Genomic DNA, 16069 nt, shown 5'->3' with positions numbered 1-16069 from the left:
CTTGGAGGTGGATGAGTGTCAATTCCCTTCTCAGAGGTGGATGAGCATCAATCCTCTTCTTGGAGGTAGAAGAGTGTCAATCCTTTTCCCAGCAGTGGATGAGTGTTAGTCCCTTTCTCGGAGGAGGATGAGTGTCAATCCTTTTCTCGGCAGTGGATGAGTGTTAGTCCCCTTCTCAGAGGTGGATGAGTGTTAGTCCCCTTTTTGGTAGTGGATGAGTTTCAATTACCTTCTCGGAGGTGGATGAGTGTCAATTCCCTTCTTGGAGGTGGATGAGTGTCAATTCCCTTCTCAGATTTGGATGAGCATCAATCCTCTTCTTGGAGGTGGATGAGTGTTAGTCCTTTTCTTGGCGGGGGATGAGTGTTAGTCCCTTTCTCAGAGGTGGATAAGTGTTAGTCCCCTTCTTGGAGGTGGATGAGTTTCAATTCCCTTCTCAGAGGTGGATGAGTGTCAATCCCCTTCTTCTAGGTGGATGAGTGTCAGTCCCCTTCTTGGAGGTGGATGAGTGTCAGTCCCCTTCTTGGAGGTAGATCGCAAAGTTTTTGAGTAGTCCTGGGAAAGTGGACTGGTATCAGTTTGTGAGTATATTTATTGTACACTGTTAGGAATCACCATAAACCACCCTAAGCTGAGTAGACTAGAGTTTACTTAGATGTTATGTTGGCACAGCCAGACCTAACGTTCTGCGTAGCACTAGTGCTGGTGGAGCTAGGCCAGGACTAGACTGGTTTGTTCTAGCTCTCTATTATGGAGGGTTGGACTTGGGGATTCTTCCCACAGGGTTTCCAGTGACTTTTATGATAAGCCTGTGGGGTGAGGCCATGTGACCTACACTCAGACATACATACAATACATAAGAGGTGGCATTAAAGAGAATATAAACCATTGTAAATAAATTAAACCATAACAAATATGCAAATACTAAGGGATACATAGCCATAGTACCATACTGGATTGGATACATGGAAACAAATCTACTGCCACAAGACAACCATTTTTCTACAACAGCAGTAGGACTGGTAGCAGGGTATTGTTCCCCTTACATTCACTCATTCATGCTTGAATGAATGTAAGGTGTCATTCATTCTGATAATAGTGGGGTCCCAGCCCCACCAACCAGAAAGTGATGGCATTTCTTATGCTATTGTGGTAACCCAGGGCAGCCAGGTGGTGTTAGCTAGGGAAGGTGTTGGTGTACTTTCTCAGCTTTTGTCAGTGGTATATGCCCTCCCCGAGGTCCCAGACACACACCCATTAACTTGTGTAGGTGCAGGTGTTGTGCAAAGAAACTACACAGTCCAGGATAGACTTAACCATCTGTAACTTAAACTTGTAAGCTTCTTAAAGGCACAGTATACCATAAATTACAGTCCTTCCAATAAGGTACAACAATACAGTAGTTGAGGCTACTGACTGAGATGCTTTGTAGTGAGCTGGGTCCTTGGAATACTTTTAGACTTGAGGCTTTAGGATCACTTGAAGATACTTGAAGTAGATTTGACTTTACTGACTTGGAAGACAGTGGGCTACTTGCAGGGAGAGGAACTTATCCAGACCCGTATGGCTCTCAACTGTGGGGACTTTAAAAAAGAAATACCTGCATCCGAGGCTATGAAGATTCACTTTTTGCTTTCCATGGGCACTGAGTGACACAAAACCAGGAACACAGGTCCCACCTAGTGGGTAAAGTTAGCTGTCAGGGTGACACCTAAGGACACCTAGCAAATTGCAGAAAAGTTCTCAGTTTTACTTGCTCTTACCTAACTGCTGACTCTTGGCTCCTGTCTAAGTTATCAGGGCCCTAGAAAAAGATAGTCCCCCAATGTGGATTAAGTTTTCTCCCCCATCTCTAGTAGCCTAACCGTGAGTGTTGATATCCCAGCAAGGCCAGTACTAAGACTTCTTTAGAGACAGCATGATCAGGAACAGCACAGGCCCCACAGATATGTCCTGGCCGCCAGGCCAGGCCATGGAAGGTTTCCTCAGTAGGGACACTCTCTTGAACTCTCTTACTAGATGAAAATCTAGACTACACTAGCTAACTAATCTGCTGTACCGCACAATAAATGTCACTCAGGAAACTGTTTGATTGGGGGAAAAGACATAAGGAAACACTGAATAACACTTCTCATAGGCTGGAGGAATAGAGGCGGAACAACTGTGAGGTACCCAGCTCAGAGATTGGTGCTAAGTAAGATTCACAGAACAGTGGAATACACAGAAAAGTACATGACACGTCCACAGTTAACCCACTTCCCTTTCAGCTGTGCTATGAAGCACATAGAATATAGTGAGACATCTAGTGGCAGGAAAGCAGAATGCGGCCTTCAGCCCAAAGCATTAACACATAATACTACTGACCTACATAAACCTGCTAAACAGCAGTGGCACACCCGCTCTGGGACTTTACATAGTAAGTAACCACATATATACTTTATACTTTAAGAGTATAAAATTAAACACTTATAAACATAAAGCAAATTGCAATGTTAAAAGATAAACCATTTTCTAAAAACTAGTTTAACAGGACCCCAGAGCAGAGTCTGCGCGTCGGCATCTCACCCCCTCCCTTCTCTTCATACAAAAAAATCCTCTTACTTGACGTATGTCATTGCAGTCATAGACCCAAGTGTGTATTTGTCATCATAAAGTAAGCTGCCACCAGATGGTATGCCTCTACCTGCGTCAGCTGGAGATTTTAGCTTGTGTCATCTTGAAGAAGTTGGGGAGTTGTTATAAGGCATATTGTGATGGAAAGTGTCAACCTTAAGATGTTTACCACCTGGTTTAATGATGAAATAAAGTTCTCGGCGATCTCAATGATCTTAATGTCATCAGCAAACTTAATCACTGAGTTCACTGTAACATAGACATGGAGTATAACAATAGCTAACAAAGCAGCCATTGTGTGTCATGTTGGGAAAGCGTAATTGGAGAATTAAAGGGGTTGTCTATTCAAGATAGATGGAAGCAAATTATTGTAGGTTAATCTCAGAAACAATGTCCATCAGCTGTTCTCACCAGAGGGGTGCTTATAGTCCCTGGGGCAGATACTGCAAGGAAACACCACAATATAGGTCATCTGTATGAGATAAATGGCTGACCTAGGAATGCATTGGCAGGCATGGCTCACCAAAGCCATACACGTTAGAGTACAATGGATGGTGGTCAATGTTAGTGCATGGTGACCTAACTCTTTCCTGACACATTATGTTGGGGTTGAGAAGGATTGGTCAGTTAATTTCTTCTACTGCCTAATCCTTTTGTTCTCAGTAGGGATAAGCCACCACCAGATGAAGAGAGAATCACAACAGGACACAATAGGGCAAATTTGAAAATTTTTGAACACATGAGAGCTGTGCCTAATTTCTGATTTACACCGCCAACTTTCTTATGTGTTTCTAGAGTAGATTATTCTGGTGATCAAAAATGTGTGATATTTCACTTAGGCCACAGACATCAAACATTTAGATCAATTGGAGTCTTACTCCTGAGACCCCCCTTTAGTCATTAGATATAGCGAGATTCACTCAGCGACGTCTTATCCAATCTCATTGATTTCATAAGTCTATGGAGCCTGTCAGACTCAGTGGCGAGCAGGGAGGGAAGAATGATTGACTGATCTCAACTTTTGACATGACTGTGTCAACATCTCAAGAGTTTATTTAAACAACAGTAACATTTCAAAAAAATAAAAAGCAGCCATACTCATCAGCCCTAATCCCCTGCTGCTGCTCTGTGTTGCTTCCTGCTATCTTTGGACTGTTGCCACTCAGCCAATTACTGAGTGAGGTGTGTCACTACTGTGGTCAGTGATTGGTTGGTCAGACAGTTCCTGTGGGAACAACTTATTAGAGGAAGCAACTCTGGACATTGTTTGAACCACAGTGGCAGGTGATTGGGGTAGGTGAGTATGTTTTTGTTTTTAAGCAACCAGAGATAGATTGGAAAAAAAAGATAACTGCAGTAATCATGACTTTCAGTGTTGCTACTGCAGGGAAAATTACTTTTTGCAAAGAATAGGAAATGTTAGATGAATGTCAGATGAATAGGAAAGTCACACAAATTTCCGCAATAAAAATGAGTGAAACCACCTCAAAGGCATTACTCATTATATGATTAGAACATAACATTGCTCCGGCAGCGATGGACCATGTATACAATATTTTGTTACTATACATTCACATGCTGTAAATTTTCAATAAATAACGTCCGTTGTTGCAGATTCACATGGTTTCCTATGGAATCCACACTGTATAGACTCCAGCCGGTATTCCATGCGGCCGCACAGAAAACTGACATGTCAATTTTGTGCGGCAGCTATTCATTGAATAGCGGCCACACAAAATAGACTGTGCAGACAATGCAAAGTACGGCTCTGGCCGCACTTTACACTGTCTGCTATGGTTAACTGGAACGTGGGCACACCTTCCAGTGTCACAGAACGGCCGCTGTCTTACAGGGTCTAAACATGGCCTTGTAATGTAGGACACTTTTGTACATGCAAATGTATTAATGGGAATTTATCTGTTCTCTGTGTAGTTTCTCCTGTTCCCCTAGATTTGAGAATAGTTCTCCCTATCCTGTTGATGCCAAACCATAAAACCCTCTAACCCTATCAACCCTAGATGCCTTCATATAAATCTAAACTTCCTGATTCCATCGCAGTCTTTGAAAATCCATATCCATATGCAGTAATGTCTATCAAGAATTATTATGCAACTGGAAGATGAAGAAACAGATATAAATAACCTGCGTTCTCCACTGTGCACATTACAGCAGATGGTTTTCAGAAGGATTTGGCTTGCTTCTTCTTTTATCTGTTGCTATTTTTCTATTTTCTTTTCCCCACAGTGAGAACGTGGTTCGTCAACCCAGGTGGGGGGCAGTCGGAGACTCTGCTGCCAGGTTAACGTGCCGTCCTCTCCCATAACCAGAGATCACCAATGTCAAGACCGCTACGGAATCGCACAGAATATCATTTACTGCCGTGAAACTCTCACTTCTTACCCCGTCAAGAGATGAAGTCTTTCTTATGATAATGCCACAGAGATTATGATGCCATTGATAGGATGCCAGCTCTCATATCGAAAGCTTTTTTTAAAAGTTCATTGCATCGGGATTGGATGGAATAGATCGGCAGAACTCTGGAATACCGAATAGAAAAATACTTCAGATTAACTCTTCTGTCTCTACCCGATTAAGGACGATCAAGAATATTCTTATATTTCCATTTACCAAACACCCAGAGATGGTAGATCTATTACTTCTTTAACAATGGACCAAAGTTTCTAAGCTGGCGTGATGCATTTATATGGGCGTTGGATGGTCACCCATGAGGGCCTGAGCTAAGGAGAAGTCTACTCTGCAAACAGATTTCTATATCTGTCTCCTGGATATAACTATCAACATGACAATGGATACAGTTCGCAGCAGGTAAGAGCGCAGCCATATAGTCACAATCCCTATAGTCACTATCCCTATAGTCACTATCCCTATAGTCACAATGTGCTCCATCTGTTCCGAATCATACAATTTGTGTGGGTGATTCCCATAATTTATATTTCCAAATTTTTTTGGTTGCAAGATAAGGCAACTGTAGGTATCCCGACTCCCTTAGCATGTCCTTTGGGTCATGGGAGTAAAAGAGTGGGCAGTGGGTACTAAAATCTGATCACTGGGTACTAAAATCTAATCACTCTTATATTTCATTATAAAATAACATGACTTTCTTACAGGTCTTTCCTAATGGAACAGGCAGATAGCAGTATAACACTTCAGATGCCTGTTTCATCTATGGATAAAAAGTTTTGTTTGCTTTCTATTAATTACATTCATAATTAAATATGTCTACGGGTATAAATATATATTTTGATATATTGTATTGGTTATCTGTCCACTTGTCAGGCTTCTTTCTGCCCCCCATCCCTCCTCCCCCAATTCACTGTTTATTCTAAAAAGAATGGCTGAAAATCCGACGAGATAGGAGATGAACTTACTGAGAGATCAGGTTACAGATGCTCAACAAAGTCAATGGAGAAGGGAGGGTGGAGGAGGGCTCTAAACAGGTGGATGCACCAGCAGCTTGTAGTAAGTGTTTTATTCCACCCCACTGTTGTATTTGCAGCTTATGCTACACAGAGCGATAATTCGCCCAATCGAACGATGAACGATTTCAAAGTCACAATGTGTTTTTTATAACAATCAGCAATTAGACGGAACTAGAGATCGTTTACAAAATTCGCTATTGCGAGAGTTTTAACATCGCTTAGGCCTCTCTCACACATAGGGTAAATCAGTGAATGACTTTTTACACCAAGCGATCTGCGAATTTTTAGTGAACCACCAATGACGATCTGAGAACATGTTGAAAGATGAAAATGAACGATTTCTCGCCCGTCGCTTAATCGTTTGCTGTGTTTAGACAAGCTCAAATGCGATCGTTATTGCGAAAATTCGAACGATAATCGCTCCGTGTAAACACAGCATTACCCTGCTTAATACTGCTTTTTGTTCTCTATGCTGCTGCTGCTTCTGAGGGTGTGTTAAATAGATCGAGAGGAGCAGGATCTCCTTGCACAGTGTATGGGAAACATCATAGCATCTAGTCTCTACCTAGACGCTTAGTAACAATTAAAACTTAGATATCTTAGATGAAAAGCCTCCTTATGAGAAAATTGGTAAAAAAGTTGAACAGTCAGAAATAGTGCAATTCTTTATGTACACACATACACACAATAACTCATGCAGATTTTTTTCCCTAAAGTGTATTGACCATTTAGTCTCTTTTTTTTTTATAAGTAACCTAAGAACTGATTATAAACATGTACCAGTTCCATGTCATACAGATCAGATAGTGCTGTTGATATCCTATATCCTTACTGCAGATTTACAGTTTTACATAGAGCTCTGTGTCAATTTATGGGGGGAAAAAATCTTATTCTCATACATACAAATCAACAGCTTAAGGCTATGTTCACACAATGCACTATTTTTTAAAAAGTACATTGAACAACGGCCGTTGTTCAATACGTTCTGTGAAACAACGACTGTTGTTCCATTGTCTTTAACCAAAATCATTGCAGTATGAAAAGAACGTCCGTTATTTTGGAAAAGAACTACCCCTCTTTTTAAAAGAAAATAGTACGTTGTGTGAACATAGACTTAAACTTAGATCCATTCATACAGATCTGTGCAGGTCACATCTATGTGATCTCTGTACAGTAACAAATAGTAACATTCGTGAAATATTTTTCATCCATATGGTTACATAAAGAAAAAAGGTCCTATACATGACTTGTGGCGGGGGTTTGCATTTCTGTAGGATGGTGTAATTTTTATGGGTCAAAATGTATTTATTTAAGTTTCATAATTTATCTCATCAGAAAATCTGAGAAAATATAAGGAACCGTGATAGATTGATAGAGGTCACAGACATGAGAAAATGGCAATAACTGTGTGTGGGGGTGTATATATATATATATATATATATATATTGAAATCCTATACTATATGAAGACAATATCGCCCTATACATTGACATACTGTATATTGGTAGATACCAGTGCTACACAAACGGTATAAATTATGACAGTGGCTTTTATCTAGTGACTTAAAGGTGACATCCTCTCCAATCGGAGTCTCCCTTTCCATTTTCTTTCCCATCTGACCCTAGCCATGACTCTTTTCAGCAGTATCTCTCAGAGAAACTTTATAGGTTCCCCACTTAAACGCATATAGTAAGTAGATTCCCTCTGTGCCCATACATAGTACTAAGGCCCCTTAGGCCAACAAATAGTAAAGACCTCCTGTGCACCGATGTAGTAGTTAGGCACCTCTGTGCAGCTCCCCTATAGTATTTAGACCTTTTATGCCCCAATGTACAGTAGCAGTTAGGCCTCTCTAAGCAGGTAGGACCCTAGTAGGTCCCTGGCTGGGTTGAGCAGACTTTCCAAGACTTCACAGAATAGCTGTCAGACAGGAGTCAGAACCTAACTCCAGGTATGCTGCACTGTGTGTTGCTGAAAGTATTCTTGGCGTGGACAAGGTTTTCCTTAGAGGATGTCCTCCCTCCTGAGGGTCTAGCACTGCATGCTAGCGATAGTTACTGACATAAGAAGAATAAGTCTCTAGGTCCCTGACTAGGATCCTGGCCTGAGCCAGGCCCTGGCTTCACTGCAGCAGGAACTGTTCTCTGTGTCTGTCTCTCTCCACCTCTACTGATTAAAAGATCTTCTTACCAGGAACTAACTCATTTTGATAGGGTTACCTTAGTTAGTGTGTGATTGGTGGGGCTGTGTGTGTAGAAGAAAGAAGAGAGATAATAAAGTGAAAGAAGAGGGGAAAAGGCCTGCACCTGTAAAAGTTGGAAAACACAACATGTGGCAACAGTTAACCCATGGCACCTGCAACTGTGCTTAGAACAAGAAATGTTATATATTTTATATATTGAGCCTTATTTACACTAAACAGGAAAATTTTCCATAATAATGATGGCCCTCTTAATTTCATAGACTAGTCTCCATGAATACCCCCATCTCTTCAGACTGCACCTCTCCTCATGGGATTCTCCTCTTTTACATGGGTGGATAAGGTGAGTTAGAACACCCTGGTGATCTTAGACCCCAGCTTCTTTCCCACTCTCGATCTTTCTGTCTTCAGAAAGGAAACATGGCGGTGAGTTCTCCAGTCTACGTCCGGGCTCTTTCAGGCCAACTTCTATTCATTTTTTTAAAAAGTGGGGTGGAAAGTGGGGGCATTTTCTTTTTTTAGCAGAGAATGCTGACCATTGTAACCTGCCACTCTTGGCATTGGCTCTCCAGTGTCTTGAGACAAGTACTGCCTTGATTAGGATGTGACTTTGTGCAATAAGTCTATGGTACCTTTTTTCGTAGCTCAATTAGCTGATTGAAGGGGCTGCAGTGCTTAGGTGTGCTCTTTAGTACCAGCTCTGTACATTTTATAGCAGCTGTAAATTGCAGTAAAGGCCCTATTACACGGAACGATTATCAGCTGTATTTAGCTGATATTGGCTGTTACGGACTATGTCGTTCCGTGTAATAGAAGGCAACGATCAGCCGACATCTATGATGTCGGCTGATCGTTGCTGTCGTTTGTCTTTCAACATGTTAACAGCGATCTACTGCCATCGCTCCGTGGAATAGGAGCGGAGGCAGCAGCTCCCCTATCCTCTATGGGCTGCCCGGACGATCTGTCGATCACCTGGGCAGCCCCCCGCACCTTCCCATGGCCTCCCCTCCACTCACCTGCTTACTGCCGCCACTTGTAATAGCGGCAGCAGTGAGCGGGGGACGAGGAACAAACAAGTACTGACAGCGCTCGTTTGCTCCTCTATGCCGCCCCGTGCAATAGGGGCTTAAGCTATTCTATTGGACACAGAATCAGTCCACCACCAATCTGATATTGGTGGCCTTCCCAAAGGATAGGAAAACCCCTTTTGGGTACAAACACACACACCGTATACGCAGCAGATACGCAGCAGATCTGCAGCAGATTTGATGGTGCAGATTTGATGCTGTGTTCAGTTATTTAGATCTAATCTGCTGCTTATCGCAGCAGAAAATACGCTGCGTATGCGGTGTGTGTTTGTACCCTTAAAGGGCTTATCCAACGCTACAAAAACATGGCCACTTTCTTTCAGACACAGCACCACTCTTTTCACCAGTTCAGGTGTGGTTTGCAATTAAGCTCCATTCTTTTCAATAGAACTGAGTTATGCTACGTTTACACGGAACGATTATCGGGCGAATTTTCGCGATAACGATCAAATTCGAACGATAATCGTACGTGTAAACGCGGTGAATGATCGATAAATCGTTCATTTTGATCTTTTAACATGTTCTTAAATCGTCGTTCGCAAAAAATTCGCCGATCGTTTCGTGTAAACAGTCGTCACGCGATAGTCTGGCCGCCTGCCGCCCGGCCCCATGCTCGCAGCCCGGCCCCCTGCTCATCCGCAGCCCCCTGCGCCGGCTGGATCGCCACCGCTTTGCTGGACAAGTCATGACATGTCACGACTTTGTTTAAATGATTGTTCCATTTTGAATAGCCAGCACAGAGATTGTTCTACTCCAGCTACTAGTAATGGCTCCCAGCTGTAGAAAGCTGACGAGTATGAAATGGCAAGATTTCACACATTGCAATACTTGATTTTTTATTTTTTAAGAGTTAAAGGGGTTATCTAGGATAATATGATAATTGTGCATCCCGCCAGAGCTGCAGTAGACAAGTATACTTACCTGTCCTGCTCACCTGCTGCTGCCAGATGGCCTACTCTCTCCGACGCTGTCATTTTCTTTTTTTTCTTTTTTTTTAACAACTTCCTGTGATGTTCTGCTGCCTCTGCAAATGACTGGTCAGCATAGACTCTATAGTGAATGATCATTTCTAGTGGGAGCATCAAGTCATTGGATGTTTTCAAAACACTGACAGGCCCCAGATCCACAGAGGCCGGGGAGTAGGACAGGTAAGTATACTTTACTGACATGTCCACCGCAGTCCCTGCAGGATGCCCAATTATTATATTATCCCTGGCCCCCTACATATTTTCCTGCCTAAATACTGCCCCATAGACTACCTGAGGCCTGCTTACAGATTTCTTCCCAGCACTGACAGGAAAGGTAAGGGCCCTATTACACGGTCTGATATTAATGAGCAAGCGAACGCCGAACTGTCCTTGTTCCCGCTCGCTGTCAGTGCTATTACACGTACTAACAGTGAGCGGAGAGGAGCGAGGGGGGCCACGCAAAGCTGCCGGAGGGGCTGCCAGAAAGCTCTTTCAAACGTCCGGGTGGCCCATAGAAGATAGCGGCGGTCTGCTGCCACCACTTCTGATACACGGAAAGTGTTCAAACACAATGATCAGCCAACATTCGTGCCCTTGACAGCTGGTAATCGGCCAAATACGACCAATAATCGGTTTGTGGGTCTTAACCTGACCCAACCCATTACTCTCAGGACTGTCGAAATGAGGGTTTAATCTAGGCCTTAATATCCGAGCCACATTTTACACCTACTATAATTATCTAGGCCATTCTACAGGCAACCAAATCCAAATGTTAAAGGGACCATCCAGGAAAAGTATTACCTATCCTCACTCCCTGGAGCAGCACTTCGCTGGTGTCTCGGACATATACCTTTCTAGATGGGGGAGTTTTTACTAGCAGCAGAAGTAGAAGAGACTGCAGCATAAGACTAATAACTATAAGCAACTTTAAACTTCAGAGAGAACAGGTTTGGAATATTCCAAGAGGCCTATATAGAACTCATATCCCATGATGATGTCATAAGGTGACATCACTCTCCTCTGCCATTGCCTGTAGATAGGGGTGAGTCAGGGTTGCGTGGGCCAGGAAGTTGAGGGATGATAGAAGAAGGTGCATTTGGGTCCCCCGCCGTGTCCCTGCCTGCAACTGATGTTGAAATTACAGCCCTGAGCTCCTGTTAGACGCCACCAGGACCGCAGGTTACCGTGGCAACTGAGTTGTGCTGAGTGTAGAACAGTCACAGATGGTTCTTGATAAAGCCTCCGAGAGCAAAAAATAGGATCCTGTGTTACATAACATGTAGATCTTGGGAAAAGTGGTTAGTCTCCTCCAATTGTGTCATGTCACAGTGTGAGGGTTCAGAATACAGAATACACCATAATGATGCTGAGGTTCCTCATAGAAAACAATGAAAATCATAGGCCGTATCCATGCTTTCCCAAACTCCCTAGGGCTGTATCCAACTTCTTCAGCCGTCGGCATTCAAATACTGAACGATCGGACTCGAGCATGTTCGAATTGCGTTCATTTCTACTGGTCACTATGGGGGAGATTTATCAAAGGGTGTAAAATTTAGACTGGTGCAAACTGCAAACAGCTAAGCTTCCAGCTCTGGTAAAATAAAAGAGGAGCTGTGATTGGTTGCTGTGGGCAGTTTGCACCAGTCTAAATTTTACACCCTTTGATAAATCTCCCCCCATGTCTTTGTTAGGGGCAAATAAAGCTTTTACTAGGTTAATGCAACTTTTTTGTCTCCTCAAAGTATGTAGGCTTTGGTATCGCTGCATGTATAAGCAGGCACAACTGCAGTGTTGCTTTTTGACATCTAATGACTAGCTTAGACTGATGAAGGGTGAGGAGTAGCTTATAGCTCATCATCCATTAGCTAGGCCTCACCATCCACTACTACAGTACTTGGAGCAATATCTCTACATGATGAAGGTATGCCAAGTTACAGAGGATGTTCGAGAGACTTGGGGGCAAAGTTGTGTAAGTACCCTATTGCACATTTAGGACCTTTCAGGGATTCCAGATGGGCCTAGACATATCATGACTGCTGGGGCGGATTAACTTTACGATAGGCCCTGGGCTGTTCACCAAGCCTGGGCCCCGCACTCCACTGTAACTATGGTAACACTAGCGTGGTGCTAAGAGTACAGGATAGATAGTGTCATGATGCCCTGATTTGTGCAAAAGCAGCAATTTTTTTGTAAATCATGGCAGAACTTTAGCCAGGAAACAATACACCACTGAAAGTATGTCTTTTTGGGTGGCCATGGGCCCCCCAGGAGCTCAGGGCCCGCCCGAAACTGACCTGTTATACTCCGCTACTGCATGACTGCCATGTTGCTGCCATTTCAGCTATTGCACTGCTATATAAGAGACCATATTTCCATCCATTGTAGAAGACAGTTTGACAAGTTTACTAAAGGGCTTATTTTCCTGAGTTAAAATAACATATCCCCTATCCAGAGAATAAAGGATAAGTGTCAGATGATGGGAGGTCTAACCAAAGCAAACTCCAGAATAGGGCCCAGAGTACTTGTTATGAATTAGGACAGCAAGTTGAACACCACTTCATTTATGTCTATGAAGATGAAGAAGTTGGATGCAGCCCTGAGACTGCCTGAAAAACATGAGTGATGCGCGGGCCTAAGGGGAGTTTTTGGTGGGCTCCCTGCCGGGTCAGCTGGTGCAGTGGTGTGGTAGCTGAGTGTGTGGTCTCCCACCATGGGTGTTATTAGTTTTTACACCCCTCACAAAAATTGTGTACTTCAAGTAAACGGGGTAATGAAGTAGTACCTACATTTTATCACAAGATGTCGCTGTTATCTGTAGATGCACTTATGCATTGCACAGCTGTAGTGAACAAGGGGTTATTGTTTGTTGTAATCTGCGCACCAATGAAAGCTGTTCTTTTTCTTCACCTATCTCTATGCGCCTTTTTTCTTTACACTTTCTTCTCCACCACTCACAGGGGACATTACACCTCCTGTAGGAAGTTGTCACATGGGGAGAGGAAGTGCACGCCACACTTAGTGAGTCTTACCCAAGTCTTGGTGGAGAGAGGACGCAAGACAAGACGGTCCCTGCTGTAGTCCAGCTGGGCCCTGGCACTGCCAGGTCCCCCCTCCAGTTGGTCCAGTGTAGTCTTTTGTGTGGTAGAGGATAGACACACATGAGAGACCCAGAGACTTTTTCTATAAAAGCTACACCTATTCCTAGTATGCATTGCTAAGCTACTTGGGAGAGGACAAGTCAGAGAACACCCCAACCCACGCCGTGAACACTTCTGAAAGAGCACGACAGTGGCCACCTTGCTCAACTCAGGTAACAAGGTCTGGGGCTTGTATCACCCTAATAGGACGGGTCACCTGACACTGTAGGGCAACAGGTGATACAGCGACAACAAAGGTCGAAACACAGGCACAAGTATCTTTATACTTTCAAGTATTCTTCAGTATTCTACTTCTTCTTCTTCTAAAGTTCCGGCAGAGCACATGGGTTGGGACATCTATCCTGGGTTGGGACTTTCAGCACAAACTCCTCTCCACTACTCTGAACTTGCAGGACAAACTCCTTTATACTGTTCTCAGCTCACTCTCAGCATGAAACCAAGTCAGCTTAGCTCTTCTACTCTAAAGGCTCTTAGCGCAGATTCCATTCTGTTCCATCTACAGTCTATGATCAGCTATTGTACAAAGTATTCTCACAGTAAAGAAGATTCTATTTATGACAACAGGACTCAGTGATTATTGTTCTGCACCTACACAGTCATGGGTGGGTCACAACTCCACTCCGGACCATCGTGATAAGTACCCAAGGGACCCCCTCACAGCCCAGAAGGTCACCGACCACAGGGGAAAGGGTATATCTCGCCACTTTAAACTAAGCAGGTGTGGCTCCATACCTGTGTGCCCAACTGGCACTGGCGTGACAATAGTACAACCATTGGCTGAGCTATACTCTGACCAACCACCACAAGTGGGTCTAGGGTCACTTGGGAACTTGTCACTGTAGCCTGGAGTGGTGTAGGACTCACCCCGGACAGTTTGCCACCGCAGCAGCACAGTACAAAAGGATAACCCAAGTGTACCGGTGTGTATGGGTGCACGAGGAATAGGCCAGAGTCCAATGCTTTCAAATAAAAGAACAGTTTACTTGAGAGTACGTAGTGCAGTTCAAGGAAAGTACTTTGGTAGGAATACAGTCTAGTGCAATACAAAAAGAATACAATCTAGCAAGTGACTCAGGTGCTTGTTGTTGAGGTAGACACAAATTGCTTTGAAGAAGAAAGAACTTTACAGTAGAGAGAGGAGAGGGGTTACCTGAGGGGCCTTGTCCAATGTAGAAGTGTACTCTGCCTGGAACAGTAGCAGTAGTGGATTATAATAGGTCCATTTCAGGTGGTAGCCCGGGGCCCTGAGCTCCTGGGGGCCCATGGCAACCCAGAAAGACTTTTACTTTCAGTAGAGTATTGTCTCCTGGCTACAGTTCTGCCATGATTTGCAAAAAATCGCTGCTTTTTTACTGTAATTTTGCACAAATTAGGACATCATGATATTATTTATCTCGTACTATGAACACCACACTAGTGCTGCCATAGTCACAGTGGGATGGGGGGCCCAGACTTAGTGAACAGGCCGGGGCCTATGGAAAAGTTAATACGCCCCTGAACAGTAAAGGTGTGTAGAAGAGAAAAAGAGAATACTCATACTCAGGGATGAACTCTAGTCTAACCGCCTTTTGCCCGCTAGTTGCGGGCTACCCATCCTAAGTGGGTAATATGAGCCCCAGGCCTTATCTGGGCTAAGCAGACTTCCAAGACTTTCCAGTCATCTGGCACTGCGCAGTGGAATACATAGACTTTCCGTACCTTTGTTCCACTGGGGTCAGTTCCTATGACTGCTGAGGTAACTGCCCTGCACTTTGTAGAGAGGTTCCTGGCGTAGACAAGGTGTTCCCTGTGTGACTTTTCTCCACCTGTAGAGTTCTAGCACTGCAAAATGGTTCTGTTGCTCATGAGAAAGAACTGTGGTTGCTTAGTCGTGTCCTTGTCAGACGACAACTCACTCCAACTCCAACCAACTACTACAACTAACTAATCAACTCCTCCCAGTCCCTCCTACAGGGGTCTGTCTAACCCTGTCTGTGATTGGTGGGCTGTGTGTGTGCAGAGAGAGAGAAGAAGATAGGCTACAAGAAGGAGGGAAAGCATCTGCACCTGTGAATGGGTAAAGGACAACACAATACAATACACACACAATAGTTAACCCTTGGTATACTTCAGCTGTGCATAGAATAGGCTAACAGACACAGTAGTGACAACTAGTGGGAAAATCACTAACTACAGTGGATACTTCATCCCACTTGTGTAAACCAGAGGGAGTTACCTTACTCAGGTGTAACATAAGTTTAGGTGCCTGTATTGGGGCACCACACATGGATACTGCCACAGGTCATAGGCTTTATCCATGTTTTCTTGGACTCCCTATGGCTGCATCAAACTTCTTCAGCCACCGGAAATCAAACACCACATGCTCAAGTTCAGACAAACCCAAGCATGTTTGAGGTTCATTCATCTCTAGTTGTGACAGACGAGGTCTGGACTTGTCTAGGCCATTGCAACACCTTGATTCTTTTTCTTTTACATTTTTTCTGTTGTACATTTACTAGTGTGCTTAAAGAGACTCCGTAGATGTCCGTAAGTTTATGGTGTCCTAAGGGTAGCATTAACTAGTGACAGAGAAGCTGTTCTGTGCAGCTGATCCAGAGATATC

At 43.7% G+C, this 16069-nt stretch overlaps 1 protein-coding gene across 2 annotated transcripts in view; it reads left to right on the top strand.

Moving 5' to 3' along the window:
- Nucleotides 1–5389: 5389 nt before the first annotated feature.
- The window catches only part of KCNJ4 (potassium inwardly rectifying channel subfamily J member 4), a 30023-nt gene continuing 19343 nt past the window's right edge, over nt 5390–16069 (top strand). The window contains exon 1 of one of the 2 annotated variants that reach the window (XM_069968897.1): nt 5390–5439. In XM_069968897.1, the coding sequence (XP_069824998.1) occupies nt 5414–5439 (26 nt within the window). In that variant the 5' untranslated portion in view covers nt 5390–5413. Of the gene's footprint in view, nt 5440–11540; nt 11608–16069 lie in introns of those variants that run through there. The other variant, XM_069968898.1, reaches the window with a different exon arrangement.

Source organism: Dendropsophus ebraccatus, chromosome 4 (genome assembly GCF_027789765.1).
Source record: "Dendropsophus ebraccatus isolate aDenEbr1 chromosome 4, aDenEbr1.pat, whole genome shotgun sequence".
NCBI lineage: Eukaryota > Metazoa > Chordata > Amphibia > Anura > Hylidae > Dendropsophus > Dendropsophus ebraccatus.
Note: the sequence above shows the minus strand (reverse complement) of the source record. Positions and strands in the feature narration are given on the sequence as shown.